This window comes from Xenopus laevis, chromosome 9_10S (assembly GCF_017654675.1).
Source record: "Xenopus laevis strain J_2021 chromosome 9_10S, Xenopus_laevis_v10.1, whole genome shotgun sequence".
NCBI classification, from domain to species: domain Eukaryota; kingdom Metazoa; phylum Chordata; class Amphibia; order Anura; family Pipidae; genus Xenopus; species Xenopus laevis.
In genome coordinates, this window is record NC_054388.1 from 63,284,238 (window position 1) to 63,306,239 (window position 22,002).

Sequence of the window (22,002 nt, forward strand, 5' to 3'; positions counted from 1 at the left end):
GTAAATATATTTAGATGTTAAATAGAAAGTTAGTTTTTTATTAGAATAAGATATGATCATGCTGCATTGTTTACTGTATTCGTCATGTTTTGCCTGCTTTAAAATTTATTTTGTTCAAATAAATGCCTTGTTCCCCACTTTTTTGATACATGCATGTAAGAGGTTTTTTTTTGTTTTTTTTTATGTGTAGGTGCGATCCAACGTCAGTGACTTTGCTGTTTTTCTCACCATCTTGACCATGGTTATAGTCGACTATTGTATTGGAATTCCATCTCCTAAGCTTCAAGTCCCAAGTGAATTCAAGGTAACCATTGTTATACTGCAACTAAATGTTTAACATTTTACTGAAAACTTTACCATACAAAGTGTAATTTATCATTTCAGAAAATAAACAGCAGGTATATGTGAACAGGGATCTTTCATAAAGATAACATTTTTATTATATATTTATTTTTTTTCCCCCTAGCCCACAAGAGATGACCGCGGTTGGATTGTTAACCCATTAGGACGCAACCCTTGGTGGACAGTAATTGCTGCAATTATTCCATCTTTACTATGTACAATTCTAATCTTTATGGACCAACAGATTACAGCTGTTATTATCAACAGGAAAGAACACAAGTTAAATGTATTAATGAAACAAAAATATACTATTTTCTATGTAAATTTAACATTGTATACATTATGTTTATTTTATATGTTTGCATTCATTTTAAAATACATTAAAATGACATTAAACATAAATAGACTTTCAGTGTCCTTTTAATTATTTCAGTTTTACCAGTTACTATAGATCTGGACATTTGGTTTCTTCTGTTACTCAGTGCAGTACTAAGATTTTAAAGCATTGAGAATTTCAAGGACATTACCTGTGACTATATAATTTGTGCATATTTTTTTCTGTGTGATCTTAATATGTTTTATATCTCCTGTGAATTGTTAGCTTTAATGTTGTATCCAACATCTTCTTGCCTTTCTGCAGAAAGGATGCGGCTATCACCTGGATCTTTTGATGGTTGGAGTCATGCTTGGTGTATGTTCTGTCATGGGACTTCCATGGTTTGTAGCTGCCACTGTCCTCTCTATAACACATGTCAACAGTCTGAAACTGGAATCAGAGTGCTCAGCACCTGGAGAGCAACCCAAGTTTTTGGGTATTCGTGAGCAAAGAGTGACTGGGCTTATGATTTTTGTTCTGATGGGCTCTTCTGTTTTCATGACAAGGGTTTTGCAGGTAATGGTTTGAAACAGAGAAGTGGTTAAAACACCTGGGTCTGCGTTTTCATATCCGTTAATGGCCTATTGTAAAAAAAAAAGTTAAAAAGACTTCTAAACCTTGTTACTCCACCCTACCTTACTCAAATTTAGCTGGACTTTATTAACCAGCATACACCACCATTTTCTCAAGGGTTACTACATGCTGAGAAGTGCATCAGGATTGATGTCTTAAGACATCAATACTTATCACACAACAATAAGTTTGCAGGTTTGGTGACCTGATTAATGCAAGGGAATCCTCCCTGATCTTCTTTGTTCTTGCAAGTAAAGATGTAGAACAATGGAAAAGCAGTATGCTCACCCTACTTAAGTATTATACAGTGTAATATCAGAAAAGCAATATTTGTTCACTTTATACTTTGTTAGGTAAACAACTGATATAGAACTGGTCAGCAGCATCGATGAATAGTGTTGCATCCTTATTAACGAATTACCAATCTATAACTTTATTTATTTTTATTTTAAAATATAATTTTATTTAAATAACATAGTAGTCCTGAAATGTTTTTATTCAAATGGGGTCTCTATCTATGGTGTAACAAGCCGACACCCAGCTCCCCAGCAAACAAATGTTAGAGGGGCCCCACCTTTCTCTTCCCATCTTGGACCTACACGAAGCATTGTTAGTGGATTGGCCAATACTTGCCTCATACTACAGGTTGAGCACATGACGACGGCACTTATAAAGTCAAATATACGCTTCTATGTTCAATACAAAGGTTTATTGATAACACACAGTAATGTTTATAACAATGCCTGCAAATTTCACTGTGCCAATCTAAGATAATGTATCTGCACCACTTATACATGTGCCATTGTTATGTTTATAAGAATTTCTTTTTCTTCTATGAAAATAAAATTTTCAAATAAAAAAAAAAAATGAAAAAAAAAAAATGAAAAAAAAAAAAAATGTTAGAGGGGCCCAGCGCACAGTCACCTTAACCCACCCTTGACCACTTTCTGACCTCTGCTCCCCGCCCCAGTGTCCTTCACTCCCAGCCAGTAAGAAAACAGCTGGGTAGGGGATTTCTTTGCAATCTTTTTTTAACTCCTTAAATAGAGAGAAAGCAGACTTCATGTTCCAAACCCCCCTGCGACTGCAGGGCTTGCTTCTTCTATAGTTACGCCAGTGGTCTATATATGCAAAAATGATGGATACTATTTAAATGGAAAGAACAGTGAAATTTCAAGCACTGAAAGTGTAACTGGTGCTACAAATGCAACACGATATCCAAGGTTTTTTCAGTACACCTTACACTTAACTTACTTGAATATATATTATATATTAAAAAACTGTTGTATTTACGGTTAAATATGTCATGTTATGCCACTCTTAGGAGAACATGAAGAAAATGTTTTGGTAAGAAACCAGTTATTGTTTTAGGGATTGCAATGGGGGCACTGTAGTACTACATGCACTTTCAAGGACAAGGAAAATGGGGACAGTGCAAAGGTGGATTCATTTGGGGGGTTACTAGCTTGCCTGAGCTGGTACTCCTTCTAGAGAACAAAAAGGCACCAACCATGGAAAACAGAGCACTAGGTGCTTATTTTTGAATTCCTGGCTTGAAGGCAAGTTTTGGTTGTATAAAAACAAGGTATACGGCCAAATAGAGCCTCCTGTAGGCTGCCAGTCCACATAGGGGCCACCAAATAGCCAATCACTGTCCTTATTTGGCACCCCATGTGCCTTTTGTAATGCTTGTGTTGCTACCTAACTCTTTTTATATTTGAATGTGGCTCACGGCTAAAAAAGGTTGGGGACCCCTGTTAATGGTTTATCTAATTTGTTTTTTTCTCTTTCCTTCCAATGTGAAGTTTATTCCCATGCCAGTCCTCTACGGAGTCTTTCTTTATATGGGATCCTCATCACTAAAGGGAATTCAGGTAATGTGTTCCTAACTGGTACAAGATGTAGGAAATAGGATTTGGTTTACTTCAAATGGCTTTCGTGAATAGCATTAAGGAATTTTGGCAGCTAAGTGAAATGTCTAGTGATAAGCAAAATTGTGCTGAAGCCATATGAAACCACAGAAACATTCTCAAAATTTGGGTGAAATTTTTCCAAAACCACCAAAATGTCATCAAATGCGGAGACAATGGGAATGGTGTTGATTGGGTTTCTAGGATTTTTGGTGCAAAATGTTTTTTATTTCAGTGCATAGCAACATGCACAGCGTTATTCTAATTATGATGCTGACATTTTTTCTAGCACAAAAAAATGTGTTTTTTCTCCAACACAACACATGTGTTGCAAAATTCCAACCTAGATTTGCAAAAAAATCTTCTGCTGGAGATTTCACTTCAAAACTGTACCTCTAGAAATGTGCAAAAGTGCTCCAGGTCAGGCTTCAGTATCTTATTACTCCCAGCCACGAAATAATTTACATTTATAATAAAGATTGTGTACACAGAATACAGTATGAACCTGCACATACATGGAGTGTTTTAGTAATGCACAAAAACTGCATAACAGCTGCAGACCTTTTTGGGGGGATGCTTTGACCTCCCGGGAACCAAAGAATCCTTAATTACTACCAATAAATAAAGTAAAATATTGACACATTATTTACTTTTGTCTATTTTGTCCCCAAAATGTGAACATTTAGTAGATTACATAGAATAACACGTTTCTTGAATTGTTATGTCCTTGTTAATGACTGGGGGCGCATTATACTTCATAACTGTATAACTGTAAAGTTACAACGGTAAATGGGAAAAAAATATAAGTCAGAAATGTTTATTTTTAGAAACCACTTTGCAAAAGTGTTGTACTTTTAACACTGCGATAGGGTGCAGATTCAGTACAGTTAATGCAAGATGTCTTGTGTATTCATATTATTAGATTTGAAGGAAACACTGCAAGCTTTAGACTCTAGTGACTTTACTCAAAACTAAGCCCATGTATTATATGAATGCACTGGATAATGAATACTAGGATATTAGGGGTCATTTGTAGTTCAGGGATTTGTACACTGTGGTTCAGTGGCCTTGCTCTTTTATATGGTCACAGATCCTCGGTGGGGCTGTACTAGGCTGTAGCTTGGAGGAAAGGTGCACCACCTAGCTGCTGAACAGGAGATGGGAGTCATTAAAATGTTTGCAACATTACTGTGGATAAATATTGCACCTTGAAACAATATTTTAATTACACTATAACCTATGTTTTTCACTTAGTTCTTTGATCGGACACTGCTCTTCTGGATGCCGGCAAAGCACCAGCCAGATTTCATCTACCTGAGGCACGTTCCTCTCCGCAAAGTTCATCTCTTTACCGTCATTCAGCTCAGCTGTCTTATACTTCTGTGGGTGATTAAAGCTTCTAGGGCTGCCATTGTGTTTCCAATGATGGTAAGATAATTCAACTGCCTTTTACATACTTATGTCAGATGAAAAAAGCAACGAGTCCTTTAAATTTAAGTTACCAAAGCACTTGGTATTATTAGCCAAAGGAGAAGGTAGAACTTCTTGTACCATTAAGCTCCTAGTGGTAAATAGACAACATGGGCACCCTACTTTATTATATCTATAGGGGAAACAAAAGCATAGTGGGTTTAAGGCAGAAAGTGTTTTGTATTATATACAAGTTGGGTATTATGCTGGATGGGTGCAGAATAGGGTGGGTGCACCAAAATGTTCTTTAAATGTATTAAGCATAAGGCTAATTGCTATTGTTTTATACAGGTAATGGTGACTTTGTGTATCATTAGATTTCAAAACAAATTTAATTATTTCTAATGATACAATACATACACAAGTTTTAATGACCAATGTGACCATATTCATTGAGAATTTGCTTGTATGCTAAGATTCTAATTGTTTTAATTCGCTCTTTTTTACCCAGGTCTTAGCTCTGGTATTTGTAAGGAAGCTAATGGACTTTTTTTTCACTAAACGGGAACTAAGTTGGCTTGATGATTTAATGCCAGAAAGTAAGAAAAAGAAACTGGAGGATGCTCAAAAAGAGGTAATAAAAATGACACTTTTGAGTATATCTGCCCATTCGTTTAAATAAATATGCATAGGATTATCGTCATACATTGCCATCTACTGGAGAAAAATGTCATTTCTTGATATGCCATACTGTAGCATTCCAGGCTATAACATAATGGATTGTAGACAGCAGTCTTGGAGATTTCAGAAGAGAAATAACAGATCCTCTTTAATTCTGTTCTACTTTTTGGAGGATTATATACAAAATGATCTTACTGTTGAAGTCTTGATAGGATATGAACCAAGGACCCCCCAAGGACCTCCAGTATAAATTGCTGTATTTAAGAGAATCCAAAGTAGTTCAATATAAGAAGCCGCACATGCATTATCAAGATGAATACTAGTTTAGGTTTAGAAATACTGAAATATTATAGAAATCATGATGCAAAAACTCTGTTTTTAATAGGAAGAACAAAGCATATTGGCACTGGAAGATGAAGTAACAGTGCAACTACCACTTGAAGAGAATTTCAGGTAGTGTACTGATTTATTTATGAATGCAAGTACAAAGGCTTTGTTGCAGGCTATTTGCTCTCTTTAATGCTGTTTTCCATGGTATTTGTGCCTGTAAAACTTGCACTTAGTGGCAGTATACTAGCTCAGTCTGTTGTGATGAACTGTGTTCACTTGCATAAACGAGCCGTAGGACAGGCCTAAGGATATAAGGAGACTCTGGAGTTAAGACCTGCCTTAAAGAAGGGTTAAATTGAGGTCTGGAGCGACCTTAGGCACCAGACCTCAGCCTACCAACTCCCCTTGTGCAGCTATGCTATTTGGAAATGTGCAGTATCCACAAAATTATGCTGATCATTACTTTAACAACAGAGCACAAACCACTAGAATATATGCAAGTATTGAGCAGTAGAGACCAAAGTTCTCCTGGATAAGGCCAACACATAAATAAAATCGTATTTTGTTACCCACATTTAAATAAATCAATCTGAAGTGCTTCATGTTTGAGAGTTCACTACATAGCAGTAAGTGTAACCCATCATATATCTCTACAAACTACTGACTGGTTGTTAAATGTTGACATGATTATATGAACAACTATGTTTGTATATAGGAAATATACTGTACAGTTGCTCAGGAGGGAATTATAGCTCAGGGTGGTGCAATTTTGTCAGTTAAGTGTTTGGGTATTGTCTATTTCCCAACTTGAACTGAAAAGCCAGTCTTAATAAATTCCAAACCTGGCAAACTCAAACATCTTTTATAGAATCCTCTTTCATTTTAATCTTTATTGTGTACTCTGCCTAGGGAGGACCCATCAGTAATAAACATTTCAGATGAAATGGCAAAAACGTCTGTGTGGAAGACTCTGCTCATAACTTCAGACAATTCAAAGAATAAGGAATCCAGTGTACCCACTAAAAGGTGTTAATCTACTTTTTATAATTGTATCAAATGAAATGTTACGTAAGTTGTAGAAGTTTGTTTTCACTGAAACTGTGGGAGTTCTAGAGAAGGTTACAAAAAACCTGGTTTGCCGACCATGGTACAAACTGTATTTATTTTAAATATGTCTGATGTCATCTAAGATGAACTCTACGTTTGTTCTAGAATCCAAACAAAGGTCTCCAACAGTCGTCTTGAGGCATCACAGTTTAGTTCTCAGAATGTCCAAACTTTGACAATGGCTGCTTCCATTGTCCTTTAAGTTAAGCTAATGTAGACTCTTCTGCAGCATATTAGAGCTGATTTTAGGTGAAGATTGAAAATCTTTTGTTTTAAATTAAAAAAAGGTGGGATGTTTGCTATAGACCTATGAGCATATCACAATCAATAAGCATGTACTATTTACTAGTGTTAGAAACAGGAGTGATCCTGGGGCTGCTGCTGCCCCAATGCTGCCCCCTCTCCTGCTTCATGCTTAAAACATCAGGGTCGGAGCAGGTCCATGCTTAAAACATCAGGGTCGGAGCAGGTCAAAGGGGTGCCATATTGCTAAATGCAATGCGCACAATATCGCTCTCTGCCCTAGCAGAGCTGAATTTACAGGTTAAAACATGAAAATCCGTCTCTTAAAGTTACCCGCCCCTTGCAACTGACCATTTGCTGCTGCCTGAGGCAGGGCTCTAATGTTGCTTCATGGCAAGAGCAACCCTAGCTATGAGTTATTAGACCAGCACATTAAACAGTATATAATATTGTTGTATAACCAACAGTGATGCATTTAGGCTTCTCCATGTTGCATGCCCATCTATACATACAAATACGATAGATACATTTAGCCCATTCAGTTTGCAATCTCTTATATGTAAGTCAACATCACAATAAAAAAAAATATGTTTTTAGTTGATGTGTAAATAGCAACTACAATGTTATTTGTGTTATTATTAGTTGGCCGCAACTCAAATATTATGTCTATTCCTATGTTGCTAAGAAATAAAATGCATAGCTGTGTATGGGCATACCCATTGCACCAGTTAATATGCAAGCTAGAAACAATACAAATGAAACAATGTTTTTACAAGGAAAGCACATTTTAAGTGAAGTTATCCAAAGGGTTGTTTACTTGCATCCCTGCTGGAGCACAAACTCACACCCCTTGGTCTTTGTGTCTCCAAAAAAGAAGCACAGAGACCTGCATCCATTCAGGGTAAGCCAAAAATACACCAATTTTTTGCACCCAGCATTGCACTTAAATAAGCCCATCTGTTCTCATTACTTTGCAAAACAGGAATACAAGGAAGGAAACTATGTTTGCAAAATTTAAGATCAAGAACTGATGTTTCCTCTGAGGATAACCCATTACCCCACAGATATAGAAAATAGAAATAGCTATATGACTGGCTAGTCATATAATAGTAGCGGTCCTTATTAAAATTGGTTTATTATCTGAACCCTATTACAATCAATTTTTATTGATTGCACAAACATTAGTTGTAAATGCTAAAATATAGTTCTCTTTTCTCCTGGTCATGTTCATATATCAGACTGAATGTACAAAATTAAAGTTAACATTGGGTAGATGGGGAAATAAATCCTTGTCCTCCAAAAAACACATCACAGAATATAAATGACATGACATTGCATCCTTATATGTTTTATATAGTAGTATTGACCATAATTTCTTCTAATATGCGGTATTAGTTCCAATAACATTTTACATCTTTGCATCCGAACTGTAACATTTGAAAAATATAATTTACACAACATAACGACATTTACCTTTGTCCTTATTTTATGCACTGGAAGTAACAGCAGTAGCATGATATGATCTTATGTAAATATGTTATAGACACCACTAAATATGGGCCACATTGTACTTAATTGTTTCATATTACATTTCTGTCATAAGCTCCCCTTCCCAATCCGTTGAAGCTGATTCCTAAAGGTAAGATCGTAGCCATGGAAGTCACCATTAATTGCATTTTATTGTTAGCCTGCTCAACTAATCAAACCCTCTGTTGACTGAAAGGTCTGGAACATACATCTGAACTTTGGGTTGCAGCCATTTCAGTTGGCACTTGGACTCAATTCTATATATACCATATATTTTGGGAAGCAAAAATTAAAAAGAAGCCTGAATGATGTTTTAGACATTAGAAATGTTACTTTATGGGGCAGAATTACAAACATAAATGCTAAACTGCACCTGTTTTAGCAATTAACAATAAGCTTTGATCACAAAGTGCACGTAAATAAGGCCTTTGGTGTGCAACATTTTATAAAGCACCATCAGTAAAAAGACTTGAAATTCATCAAAGTGTTATGGCTTGGGAATGCAGGCATAAAGAGGCTATGCCCTTATTTTGCTGCTTTTTGCACTGCATATAATGCAGTTTCAGTTACAAAGGTGCTCTGTAAAATAATACTTCACTTTTGGTTTAGGTTAAGCACAGAAAATCAGATCTTAGTTGTTTTTGTTATCCCAAAATACTGCATGATGTCACTTAACTATGCCTTAACTTGACTTGACTACGTCTTACTGTGCAAGCATGTATGTGTATTATTGTCGCATGCATTGTAACAATTGTATTGTTGGCCTGGCACTGTGTATTCTCATAAACATTTCCCAGTTGCTAAGAAATAACTTTGTAGGGTTGGTAACAAATAGGTGCTTAATGTATTGCTTAGTAAACCTGATCAGTGAATATTTACTGGGTTCAATTATATTTTTCTCATATTAAACAAAAAATGACAGCACACACTGTTTAACCTTTTTTTTGGGGCTCAGCAGATTAGTGGAACGGGTCTGGGCTGGCGGGCGCCCATGCATCTGCTGATCTCCCAAAGCCTTTGCTCTACCGTCTGAAAAAATGAATGGTACATTGCTACACGGGGTAACTTAAGACCCCCTAATGTGTTACTAGCCCTGACAATGTGTTAATCATATGCAACCTTTTTGGTGTTTCTTTGTTGGAACAATTGCATACATTCTAAAATGGACAACTCAATAACATGAAGCAGTAAGTCCATAAACACGGGGGGTAATTTATAAAGTTTGCAAATCGCATATTTATTCGCAAATGGTTGTATTGCCCATATTCTTTCCTGAACGCTAAAATATTTTCTCAAATGGGCGAGGTGTTTGCATGAGTGAGGCTACTCTGCGAGTTTGTTATGTGCGAAAATACCGTTGACAGTAGTTTAAATTCATAGTTTGGTAATCTGTTTTGCTAATATTTGCTCTGCCACCAAAGTCCTGGTGTAACTCAAACGCAGGGTGTGCACATAAATATTTGCGAAAATAATTTGCAATTCTGTTTGACCAGGGGCAGCTGGGAAATTGACAAAATGTCTAGCCCCATGTCAGATTTCAAAATTGAATATAAAAAAATCTGTTTGCTCTTTTAAGAAATGGATTTCAGTGCAGAATTCTGCTGGAGCAGCACTATTAACTGATTCATTTTGAAAAAAATGTTTTTTCCCATGACAGTATCCCTTTAAGATGGGTTCAGTGACCCCCATTTGAAAGCTGGAAAGAATCAGAAGAAGGGAAATAGTTCAAAAACTATAATAAATAAATAATGAAGATTAATTGAAAAGTTGCTTCGAATCGGCCATTCTATAACATACTAACAAACTTAAAGGTGAACCACCCCTTTTAGATGCCATTAAAAAGATTCCTAAGCTGTAACTGTAGGAAAAAAAACAATATATGTTTAATAAAATTGTCCATTAAGTTACATTTTGACGGCTGTTTTGATGGGCCCTACAATAGAGCAGCCACATAACCACATCTGCTGAATTGACAAAACCTTGTCTTACAATCAAATTATGAAACAATGCACCTTCCTTCTAAGTGATTATGAGATTTCACAGAATTTTTAGCAATAGTAGATGTAACACTAAACATTCAGTATATATTTATTACCAGTGCTTGCATGAAGCTTGTGTAGGCAACTGACCTTCTTTGTTTGAATGCTTTCTGAAGTTTTTTTTAATGTCATTTTTGATTGCTTGCTAGTGATGAGTGAATCTGTCCCGTTTTGCTTCAACGAAAGATTTGTGCAACTACGAGAAAATTCAACATTTTTGTCGAATCGACTTTTTGGTAGCAAAATACATTAGAGTCTATGGGAGACGTTTTGGTCTACTACAACATTTGTCTTCTGAGTGATATTTTTGCCTCACTCAATTACTGCTCATCACTATTGCTTGCAAACCATGTTGTGCTGCATGGCATGGGACATGCGGGTGAAACTTGTTCCTCAAAGTTATTTCCTATTAACTATGTTTTATTTTGGGTTTATTTTGTGCTTTATTGTCTAGCTCTGAAAGCAAGAAAAAGAAAAAAGCTGCCTCAGGGAAAGGATTCGACAGGGAGACTTGTCTCTGACTTGCTCTTCGGTCTATTTTTGCAAGAAGAGGAAAAAGAATAACCGTGTTGTATTGAATCACTCAACTGGAAATTGTCCCATCCTTTAGCAGTTCTATTTTTTAAACAGAAGCAGTACCCCATTCACTGTCAGGAGGAGTCGGCAATAAAGTCTTTTTTATGCGGTGGTAGGGGTGTTAGACAAAAGTGATTTTATTTATTTTTTTGCAGAATGCTCTATTAATTACATAGCTACAAAGTTTCACAAAGGTTTTGTTTGCTTACTTGCACTGCTATTGGTCATATCACACTTAAAGATTTATCAGAGGTTGAATTGGCATTTCTTGACATTTTACCAGCAGTTATTAACCTTTTCCTGATTTTCTGGAGTTTGAATAATGTTCCAAATACACCCTTTCTCCCACTGGGTTTTTCATAAGAAAATGTTGGGCAGTCAAATTTTATTGTTTTCTAGTGGCTAAAATCTCAAACTTTTATCACAACAACTGAGTTGTAAAATCAAGGAAAACAATTCTGATTAAGGCTAATTTTAAAGTGGTAATATGACCCCTTTGTGATTATTTGGTGGGCATTTCCAGATAATGGTAAATATTTGTTTTGAAATGTATCTGCTAGGTACCTGGGTTAAATTAAACTTCTGGATCCTTGGGCATCAACAACAAAACCATATGATAATGGTCTTATATTAGGGACAGAATATGCCAGGCTAAATATTCATCTTTTAGTAAATCTTGCCAATTTTATGGTTTTCTTTTATACTTTGCCAATTAATGTATATAGCTGTATATGTACCAGATGCTAGATTTAGTTTAGAGCTTACCAGATATTCTAGCTTAGAATTTATTAAAAATATATTGAAGAAACGTACCTGTGGTTTTTAATGGACCAAAAGGAACGGATGTAAATAATATCCTTAATAAAATACATGTATGGGATTTTTTATCTGGAATCCCATTATCCAAAATGATCTAAAACCAGCAATGCCCATCAATGTATTATTTTGATAAACAGTTCTTTTATTGTTAATGGTTCTCGTTTCCTATGAAACAGGCAACTAATGGAGCTAGCCCAATATTAGTCAAAGAAATTATATTTTTCCAATGCTTAAGAAAGCAAGTGTATATGATCATTTTTTTGTGCAAGTGCAATGATTTCAAAATATTGCACATTGAATGAAAATGTTACCTGTGTTTATCCCTATTTCTCTTCTCCGTCCTAAGATGACAACTTGTTCACTAAAGTGCTTTGCACCATTTTTATAAACAATTACCTATATGTGTCTCTGTCATGTACGCCTTGTTAAACAGAAGAGGTTTATATTAATGGGCAGATTTATCAAAATTTAAATTTTTACATCAATCAAAATATTTTTGTGGCAAAACTTGAAAATTACAATTCAAATATCTCAAGATTTTAAATTTCAATATTTATTAAGTAGAAAAAGCTCAAATACAAAAGTCCACCAGCTGGGGAGCTCATGTCAATGGCAATTGTGTTGGTAAGATTCAAGCTATTTTTAAATGCAAGTTTTCAAGATTTGAAATTCAAAATTAGGTAGGCTCATTGATGGGTACAATATAATTTCATTATGTTTGAGTTTTTAAGCAAACATGTTTTCTATTTAGTTTTTTCATAAATAAGGCGCAATTGAGATTTTTGGGTTTTACATATATGTAAAAAACTTTAAAATACTGAATTTTGATAAATCTGCCTCTAAATCTCAGATCTGGTTGATATTTATTCAGAACAGTTATTGATGGTGGTGCAGGTGCAAAATGCATGGTGCATGTCACCGCCTGTGCTGCAGGTCAGAACTTCTTTGCTTGTTGCCCTGACTTAATTTATTCCTCTAGTCCTTCTAGTGACTGTATGTGATATACTTTGTAGTTAGACAGTTGGTGTATAGAAAGCACTTCTGGTTGGAAGAACCATAAATTAATCCAAAAATCTTTATGGGAGAAATCAATAAAAGTTAAAAACAGGAAAAGTAAACAAAAGTCTTCTTTGCACATTTATTAAATATGCATTTTGAAAACAGTGTTTTAATAAAAAATTGTGTAACGTTATTTAATAAAAAAATGTAAAATGTAAATTTATTTAAAATTGGCATACAATACTATATTACATTATGCAATTTTTTCTTTAACTACTGAATTCTTATTCCACATAATACTTTTATTAAATTCTCTCATTAATGTCTATTCAAAATGAATAATATGCAGTAAAAATAAATTACGAGCACTTAGCCAAAGTTGTATCTTACATGTTGATCATAAGAGTTTGTTAAGTCTTTAAAATTATATTCTCCACAATTTGTTTTGCATGAAAGACCACATAACCATTATGCCAGCCACTTGTTTTTGAGAAGTAACTATTTTCATTGACGTTGGCCAGTAAATTAGCTCATTTTGTATTATCAAGTTGTGACACCTTAAAAATTAATTGGCTGCTTTGTTGAGGTGAAGACACAGGGATACATAAGACACCCAGTTCATTCTGCTTCTATAGTAGAATACACAATATTTGGAAATGCAGTCCCTTTCAGTTACTTTGTGCTATAAGTCATTTTTTAATACATTAAAAACTTGTTATAAGATTAAATAAAAAAGCAAAAATAACACAATACTTTTAAAGGTTAGTGTTTTACCCACTATTTTGGCAACAATAGCTATTGTGGAGACAATGCATTGCAATCAATACCAGCATAAATAATTTGTCTCATTCTGGGCTTTGTTTTAAGACTGTGTACATATTTATATACCTAGAAATGTGTAAGTATATTTAGACAACTCCAGCAAAATACAAAACAATACAATACTTTTGTACAATCTAGATATATAAAATTATTTTTTTCTAAATAAGTATTTTATTTTTGCTCTCTGATAGAAAGTCAGTTATGAGTATTTTCTGTGCTGAGTATGGAATTAAGTATTGCAAATTAAACTGAATTCAGCAGTAGAGCTCCCTACTAGGGTTGCCAACAGGCTGGTTTTCTTTGTGATGTACACGAGAAACACTATACACTTCTGTAGGTGTTAACTAGGCCACTTTTTTTTGTGGAAAATGGGCAAGGGCGGGCCAGTGACATTGGGGTGAGTCAGTGACATCGGGGGTGAGCTAGTGATTGGCTGATCGCATGTCATTCACTTCAATGTCCTGTCTGGATTTCCTAATTTGGACCCTTCCAAAAACCGAGCTGTCCGGATGAAATCCAGACAGGTGGTAACCCTAGTGGTAACTCTAAAAACCATTCCTGTTGACTTCTATTGATTTCAGCACAAGGAACCCTACTACACATCTATGTTTGTCACCAAAATGTTTATCAGTACAGTGTATTTGTTACAACTATGAACTAACCCCATGTGTAGGCTTCCTTATCCCATTGTTTTGGGGGCAGATTCATTATCCATTGATGCTTGGTTATTGATAAAACAACATCAGCCAACATTATTTAATTTGGTTGTATTTCTAACTTTTTTTTCTAACAATTGTCTTTTTTATACTCTTTGTTGGATTTTTCCCACACAATCATGGTTTTTTTTTTAATAAAAAGTTTACCACCTGAAACCTAGCAAACCTTATTGAAAAAAAAAAAAAAAGATTGTACAAAGATTCTACATAAGAAAAAAAGGCAGTTGAAGAACTTAAAATTTCTGATATCATTTCAAACTAATCTCTCCATGGATAATCAATGGATAATAAATATTCCTTGCTATGAACCCAGTAGAGTTGGGAGAGCAGAATGTTGTAAACGTCTCAAATGATTGTTTTAACTCATGTTACATCTGTCACTTACTGATGTTTTATATATGTGCAGTGCATTGTATTATTTCATGTTATTAACCATAAGGAAATGTAAATGTGTGACTTGCAGTTCTTAATGTTTTTATGAAATATGAACCATTTTTTCCCCATCAGCTTTTTGAGATGCAGTGAGTTTTGCAGAGTATGTCTAACAGGCTTTTATCCACTTAAATATTCCTACAGAACTGTGCTTAGCCCTAGTAAATTCCTGCACTGGCACAATTGTATGGTGACTCTCTCTCTCTCTATAGACTATGTAAAAACCCATGGAGTTGCCCCTGCAATCAAGAATGTAATGACCCTATGTGAATGATTCCACTCACAATTATATAATATAATACTGCTGAGACTGCTAAATCACACTCATATCTTCAATTTTTGCAATTGGATTACAACACAACTGGATTACGACACAAGAGGACCATGGGAGCCTAAGAGACAATGGCAGTTTAGAAACATATTCATGCTGAGAGGAAATGAAAAAAAAAGAAAAATACATTCCAATGTATATTGGATATTTCAGAATATCATTTTAATTAAATAAATTCAAATTATAAAAAATGGGTACATTGGCTCTTTAAAGGCTTTGCCATATTCTGTGTAATTTCCAACAACTGCCAAACATTTAGCTACACAAACATTTTTATCATGTGCTCATAGGGGAACCTGTGTCCTTCCGCCATCTGGTACCACCGTCACACCCACCATTAATTTAAAGTAATACATTTTAAACATTTTTAAATTGTATTTCTTTTCTCTTATCTATCAAATGGAAAGGCCAATAACTATAGGGCGACCTGAAAATCATTAAAAAAAAATAAAAGTGAATATCTTGCAGCCTAAAAACTCGTTGAGATTTCATAGAAGCATAGACGTTTTTTATTGCATTTATTTCTCAAAATTAACCTATTTGAAAATTTAATACAAAAATTTTTCCCAAAAATTTAAATTTTAACAAATATGCCCCTATATCATATATTGTGCCCCTAAATTTTTGCAGTGAAACTGCTGCCCATACAAATGAACAGCAAGAGGAAATGCTGAATGGGCTGCAGATTAAGTGGTTCAAGAAATACTGTCCTGTTTCGCCTTGAAATGTTTTACAGTTAAAATTTCACATACTGTATGCTTGATCTACACCATAGGAGTTCTAGATCGCAAGATGATCACCGATAATGTAAAATCTGGCTTGAGGTAGAATCGGCTCTGATTTGCACAACTGTAGCTTTTAAGAATTTTCAACATCCCAAACTAATTTTATGGTCATCTGCTCTACATACCAGGGACGGATACCGGCAGACATTGTGGCGGGAAACCAAGTTATTCCATTGAGTATTTGAATTCAGTTTTCTTATGTTTATGTAAACGTCAGTAAATGTTTGTGAAATTCTTGTTTATTCTAGCCAATTCAACTGCAGAAAAAAAGAGTGCAGAATGCAACCTGTGTGATGTTCGGCTTCCCTTTAATTTCCTATTTACAGTAATAAAGGAAAAAAACTGTTTTGATGTTATTTATTACAGATGTTTATGTATCGTGTGGTTGTGCATAAGTTGTGATTTCACCTTCCATTACATGAAAAAAATAAATATTTAGTACCTTTTTGCTTTGTGTTATTAGAAACCAGTCTCGTGGCAAATGGAAAAAACTGATCTAGCACGGATCTGATTTGGGGAAGTGGTTGGGAAAGGTTTTAGATCTTTGCGGTGTAAAAAAGAATATAAAACTATTTACCCTATTAAATACAAATATTAAAACATATGAATTAGACATTAGGGGAAAAAAAAACATCAGTCCTAAAATTCCCTTTGACTTCCGAAGGTATGAATCTATATAAACCTATTTTTAATTTACTATATCCTTATTTTCTGGTGTTACTGTATATAATATATAGTATTTACTGTTATTATACCAATATTTAAGTCTGTGATTTCATCTCTGTAATATTTTTTCTGTGATCTAGTTTTTTTCCATGATTTAATTTTTAAAAAAAAATAAGGTAAAGTATAAGTGGTGTGAATTGAATTAAAAAAAACACGAGGTTTTTGATTCAATATTTTGCCATAATTCACACAAACAAGTAAATGTGCCTGTTCAGACCATATTTATAAAAATGCAAGCTCATGATTTTGCTGGAATTGAAGAATTTTTCTTTTTATAACTTGATTAAAAAATGCAGTCACAAATTTTCTACAGTTGTGTTTAGTAATCCTACCAAAATCCAGTTCTTAGTGAATTAGTCCCCTGGTTTCATAGAATCGTCTTTTTGCAGGCACTTAACATAGCAATATAACTGCCCTTTGGAAGTTTAATGTAGTACAGCAAGCAAAAATTGCACCATAATGCCATTATGCTAGATAACACAATGAGTGATGGTTTCTGTAATCAGATTAATGGCGCCAGGTGGTGCAAAAGAGTACATTTTAGGGAATGTTTACCTCCCCTCAAAAGCATACTAGGAGTCCAGCAACAGCAGATGGATTCTTAAAGAAACACTCTTAGGTAAAACATCTAAACCATGATCAGCAGTGGCAAATATGCCTTCCCTGTATCTTGTGTATCTAATGTGTCTTACCTTATCTCCCTGTTCTTTGCTTCTGTAATCATCGCTGGAGGCATAACAGTTACTAATAATTGTGCATTCTAGTAATTAATTACCTGTTTTTCTAATATTTAATCTCAGTCAAATAAAGGCAAGCCATAATCTCTGTACAGTAATCTCCCCTGATAGATATCGGCAACATGAGTGACCTGGAACTAAGCAATACTGTTGGTGAATTATTTTCGCTATAATTAAAATTAATCTATCTATAATTAAATTTGGGCAAACAACTTTTCTGACCTGGGGTTTACGATAATATTTTATGGCCCTTCAAATCATTGCCATTAGTCACCCTAGAATTTTCTAAATTATTTGATTAGTACATTTATAATAAAGTACACCTTGTTTGAAATGTAATAGTTTATTACTTTGTTAAGCAGCGCTCATTTACAAGACATCTAAACAATTTGAGGTAAAGCCATGTATTAATAGAAATGTGAAGCATTTTAAGCTCAGAACATGATTTTATTATTTTTATAACAGTTTTCTGGTGTGCATTAAATTTCAGTTGGTTATTATCAATAATTAGAAAACTAGGCTAAAGTAAGATGTGGGGAACTTTGAGTATAAGTGATAATTAACTGGTAAAGAAGGGAAAAAAATCACAACAGATATTTCTTGTGGTGGTGCAGCATTTGCATCATTGCATTCCATCTTTTTTAAAAGATATTTTTGTTATCGTAGGACCAAGCTTATTTTGAAACAATCATTTAAATGTACTATTTGTTAACAAACTATGTAGTCTAGTGGAAGCTAGGTAAACTGTGAGTAGCTGCCTGTTTGGCCCTGTAAACAGTTGGACAATGGATACATTTCACTGTGAACAATGAAAATGTTCTAACCTGACAACTTTCGGGAGAAAAATCATTAAATTAACGTGGCGTTAGTGGACACCGAACTCTATAATCGGTTAGCATTAACCATCAAAGAAGAAACACTGGATGCTCGGTTAACTGCAAGTTATTTTGGATAATGTGGTTCTGTACTATATCTCAACAAGAGAGAATAAAGCTCTCAACACACAGTTAGAGATCACAATTAACCTGCACTATCAAGACCATAACTATACTAGGAGCCACCAAAAGTGCAATAACACATACAAATACATTGGTCACACAAGTGGATATGTCTGAATCACCCTTAAGTTGACCATACACGTTGAGATTTGGCCAGGAACTCTGGTAAAAGTCAAGCATACTAAGGGACAGATTTACTAAAGTTCGAATTTAGAAGTAATTTTTTGGATACTTCGACCATCGAATAGGATGCTATGACTTCGAATTCACTTCGACTTCGATTCGAAGTATAAATCATTAGACTATTCGACCATTCGATAATCGAAGTACTGTCTCTTTAAAAAAACTTTGACTTCAATACTTCGCCAACTCAAACCTGCCGAAGTGCTATGTTAGCCTATGGGGACCTTCCAGAGCAATTTTCTAAGTATTTTATATTCGAAGGAAAATCGTACGATCGTACGATAAAATCATTTGAATCGTACGATGAATAAGATCCTCCGACTTCGAATGTCGGAGGATTCTATTCGATGGTCGAATTTCGAAGTATTTTCCACTTCGAAATTCGACCCTTGATAAATCTGCCCCTAACTGTGTAATATACATTTGTCACTGTGGGGTTCCATTTTGCCACACCATACTGAAATCTAAAAACTTTTTCTGGGTCTGCAGATACACCTTGGTGGCAGTAACACTCTTCAGAGGAACTCCTGAAGATCCAATTGGCTGATCAGTGTACTTGGAATGGTTGCCAGTGTGTGGCCTCTTTATACCTAGTCATTTACATATACTGCTTTGAGGAGTAAAATAGGAAAAAAAAATAAGACAACTCCTTAAGCTATATATATTAGCGAAACGATAAAGACCCCAAAGTACCCATTTAATTCTTTGATGACTGTATTATGTTTAAAATGATAGAATCTGTTCTGGGTAGAGTTAGTTGGTGAATCAAAGTGTAGAATTCACACATTTTAAAAGTATTTAAGTATTTCAATAATTAAAATTAAAGTCTGCATTTAAAGAAGGGCAGTCTTACAATATGATAAGGGCTACATTTGTTAAATCTTGATCCAGGGATTCAGCTTTTATTCCCCATTAATAAGTAATATTTTTAATAAGAAATGGTACTTATATGCAGGACAACCTAAAGTACAAAATGTACTGTATAAGGAATCATGCTATGATCTTGTAGAGCTTAAAGATCTTTGCCATAATCAGTACCTACACACAATAACAATATAGGTTTCTGTAGGACTAGCCTCATTTAAATACATAATGGGGCAGTTTATTTGACATTACCTCAAATAGCTCACGTCACATGATGTTCTGTTTTAGAACCATTTATGTTTTGGGTCAAAACACAAATTTGGTGCTGTTTGCCCATAAATGCACCGATATAGTAAAGTGTACAGCATAAGTTATGTAATAAAAAAGAAGAAATGTACTCACAGTTCACCCCAGTCCTCGGGGTCGTTGAACACATAGCAAAAATTAAAGTTGTGAGTTTTTCTTCAAAAAATAACCAACGATAGTTAAGAATTCTAATAATTTATTTAGGACATACATGTGATGGCCTAACACGTTTCTTGCCTATTGGGGCACTTACTCATAGGCTGTGAGCAAGTGCCCCAACAGGCACGAAACGCGTTAGGACAAAGACATTTATGTTTTGCCAAACTACAGACACTTGTATACCATAACCTATTTCTGCTGTAAAGGGATGGGAAGTCTAACACCCATTATAAAAAATGTAAAAAAAATCTCGGCCTGTCTGACAATGAAGAAAAAATAGACGTGCAATAGCAGCCAGAGAAAAGAGTAATGCTATCAAGAATGAGGCAAAACAGACTTTTTAGATTAAATCCTCCCCATAAATAGTAGGTAAACAATTAACATTATCGAGAAGTCTTTTTATTGTATAGTGCAGTTGTTTTGGCCCCAAAAAACTACAAAACTATATTTAACATTATAACTCAATATTCAGAGGACTTTGCAAAAACAACTATCAAACATTTCATAGCAATTCACCAAGAGGGTCATGTAGTAACATATGCTGCATATGCCCCTTTCCAACAGTCTATAACTATAGAGCAACCCAATGTGGTTAGCTTTGTCCATTCTGGTCTTACTGAATTATGAAATGCCTAATTTGCTTACTTTACTACATAGTCAAGTGGTTTTAGTTTTTGGAAGGAAGTAGTAAATTATATAAACAAACCAAAATGGGGGCAAGACATAAAAAATATTAAACATTCTTTAATGATTGCATTTTTGCATATACAGGTATGGGACCCATTATCCATAATGCTCGGGACCTGAGGCTTTCCGGATACGGGATCTTTCCGTAATTTAGATCTCGGTGTTTTAAATCTACTAAAAATCATTTAAACATAAATAAACCCTATAGGCTTGTTTTGCCTTCAATAGGGATTAATTAAATCTTAGTTTGGTTCAAGTTCAAGATACTGTTTTATTATTACATAGAAAAAGGAAATTACTTTTTACATTTTAAATGATTTAATTATAATAGAGTTTAGAGTCCCGTAATCCGGAACTTTCTGGATAATGGGTTTCCGGATAATGGATCCCATACCTGTATATATTATGTTATAAAGCCAACAACAGAGATTTATCAGTTGTACCCCTACTGCAGCTTACTATATTCCCCTAGATAAATTTTAGGATTTTATTTCAAGGCCTAATTTTAAATATCTGTAGAATGAGAAAACAAAATTTCCTGATTGGAGTATCAGTGGAGGAGGGTACATCAGTTTCCTTCAAGATAGCAAGCACCAAATACAGTAGTCTGAATAGGCAGTTCTATGTTTTCTTGTTAAGTAAACGTCATTCTTTGCCCAAGCTCACAGTTGAATGAACAAGAACAGTCTGTGATTGTCGAGATGCTCTTCTGTGCAGACATAGAAATATTTGCCTCTACTGGATGTTAAAACATTGTTTTAGAAAATGGCTCATGTGGGTGTAGATATGCCTATTTGCTGTTCCTCCAATTCCATGATCTTTGTCTGTGTACCACTATGGGAAAATAGATGATGGAAATGTTAAGAATTAATGCATTTTGCAATTTCCTATATTGTACAGGAACTTTTTTTATCGGTATAGTTGAACCTGAAAAGTCTCTTTGATGTTGTATATGTTCCAATCAATATCCAGCATTATATATAGGATAGGAAACAATCAATCCACCCACATCTCCACTGGGACCACACCTGTCATTACTACATCTTCACTCAGAATGGCCAGTGTTGCCAGCTTTTATTTTGGAAATGCTGTTCTGTTAGGTCTGCCAGTCTGTTAGGTCTGCACAAGGTACCGTGAACTTCAGTTAATATAGCTGTGTGCACCAAAGCTTTCAAAGAGAATAAACTACCTCTGAAGTAGCAGAAATATAAAAAAAAACCTTTAATATTACCTTTAATAGTACCTTTAATATATAGCATCAATATGCACACAGCCTTGTGTACACTTGCACTAGTCCTATAGAGGAGCTAGAACTAGAAGTCCA

The 22,002-nt window shown here is 34.7% G+C and overlaps 2 protein-coding genes across 6 annotated transcripts in view; one reads left to right on the forward strand and one right to left on the reverse strand.

Moving 5' to 3' along the window:
- slc4a10.S (solute carrier family 4, sodium bicarbonate transporter, member 10 S homeolog) overlaps positions 1 to 16,463 on the forward strand; it is a 111,311-nt gene extending 94,848 nt beyond the window's left edge. For 4 of the 5 annotated variants that reach the window (XM_018238823.2, XM_041579120.1, XM_041579122.1 and 1 more), the window contains exons 17-25: positions 191 to 304; positions 467 to 628; positions 983 to 1,234; positions 3,097 to 3,165; positions 4,456 to 4,629; positions 5,123 to 5,245; positions 5,678 to 5,745; positions 6,532 to 6,648; positions 10,993 to 16,463. In XM_018238823.2, the coding sequence (XP_018094312.2) occupies positions 191 to 304; positions 467 to 628; positions 983 to 1,234; positions 3,097 to 3,165; positions 4,456 to 4,629; positions 5,123 to 5,245; positions 5,678 to 5,745; positions 6,532 to 6,648; positions 10,993 to 11,059 (1,146 nt within the window). In that variant the 3' untranslated portion in view covers positions 11,060 to 16,463. Of the gene's footprint in view, positions 1 to 190; positions 305 to 466; positions 629 to 982; positions 1,235 to 3,096; positions 3,166 to 4,455; positions 4,630 to 5,122; positions 5,246 to 5,677; positions 5,746 to 6,531; positions 6,649 to 8,575; positions 8,612 to 10,992 lie in introns of all 5 variants that reach the window. The other variant, XM_041579123.1, reaches the window with a different exon arrangement.
- Positions 16,464 to 20,384: 3,921 nt separating this feature from the next.
- dpp4.S (dipeptidyl-peptidase 4 S homeolog) overlaps positions 20,385 to 22,002 on the reverse strand; it is a 34,688-nt gene continuing 33,070 nt past the window's right edge. Inside the window, 1 exon segment of the mRNA NM_001088050.1 lies at positions 20,385 to 21,512. Coding sequence (NP_001081519.1) covers positions 21,414 to 21,512 — 99 coding nt within the window. The 3' untranslated portion in view covers positions 20,385 to 21,413.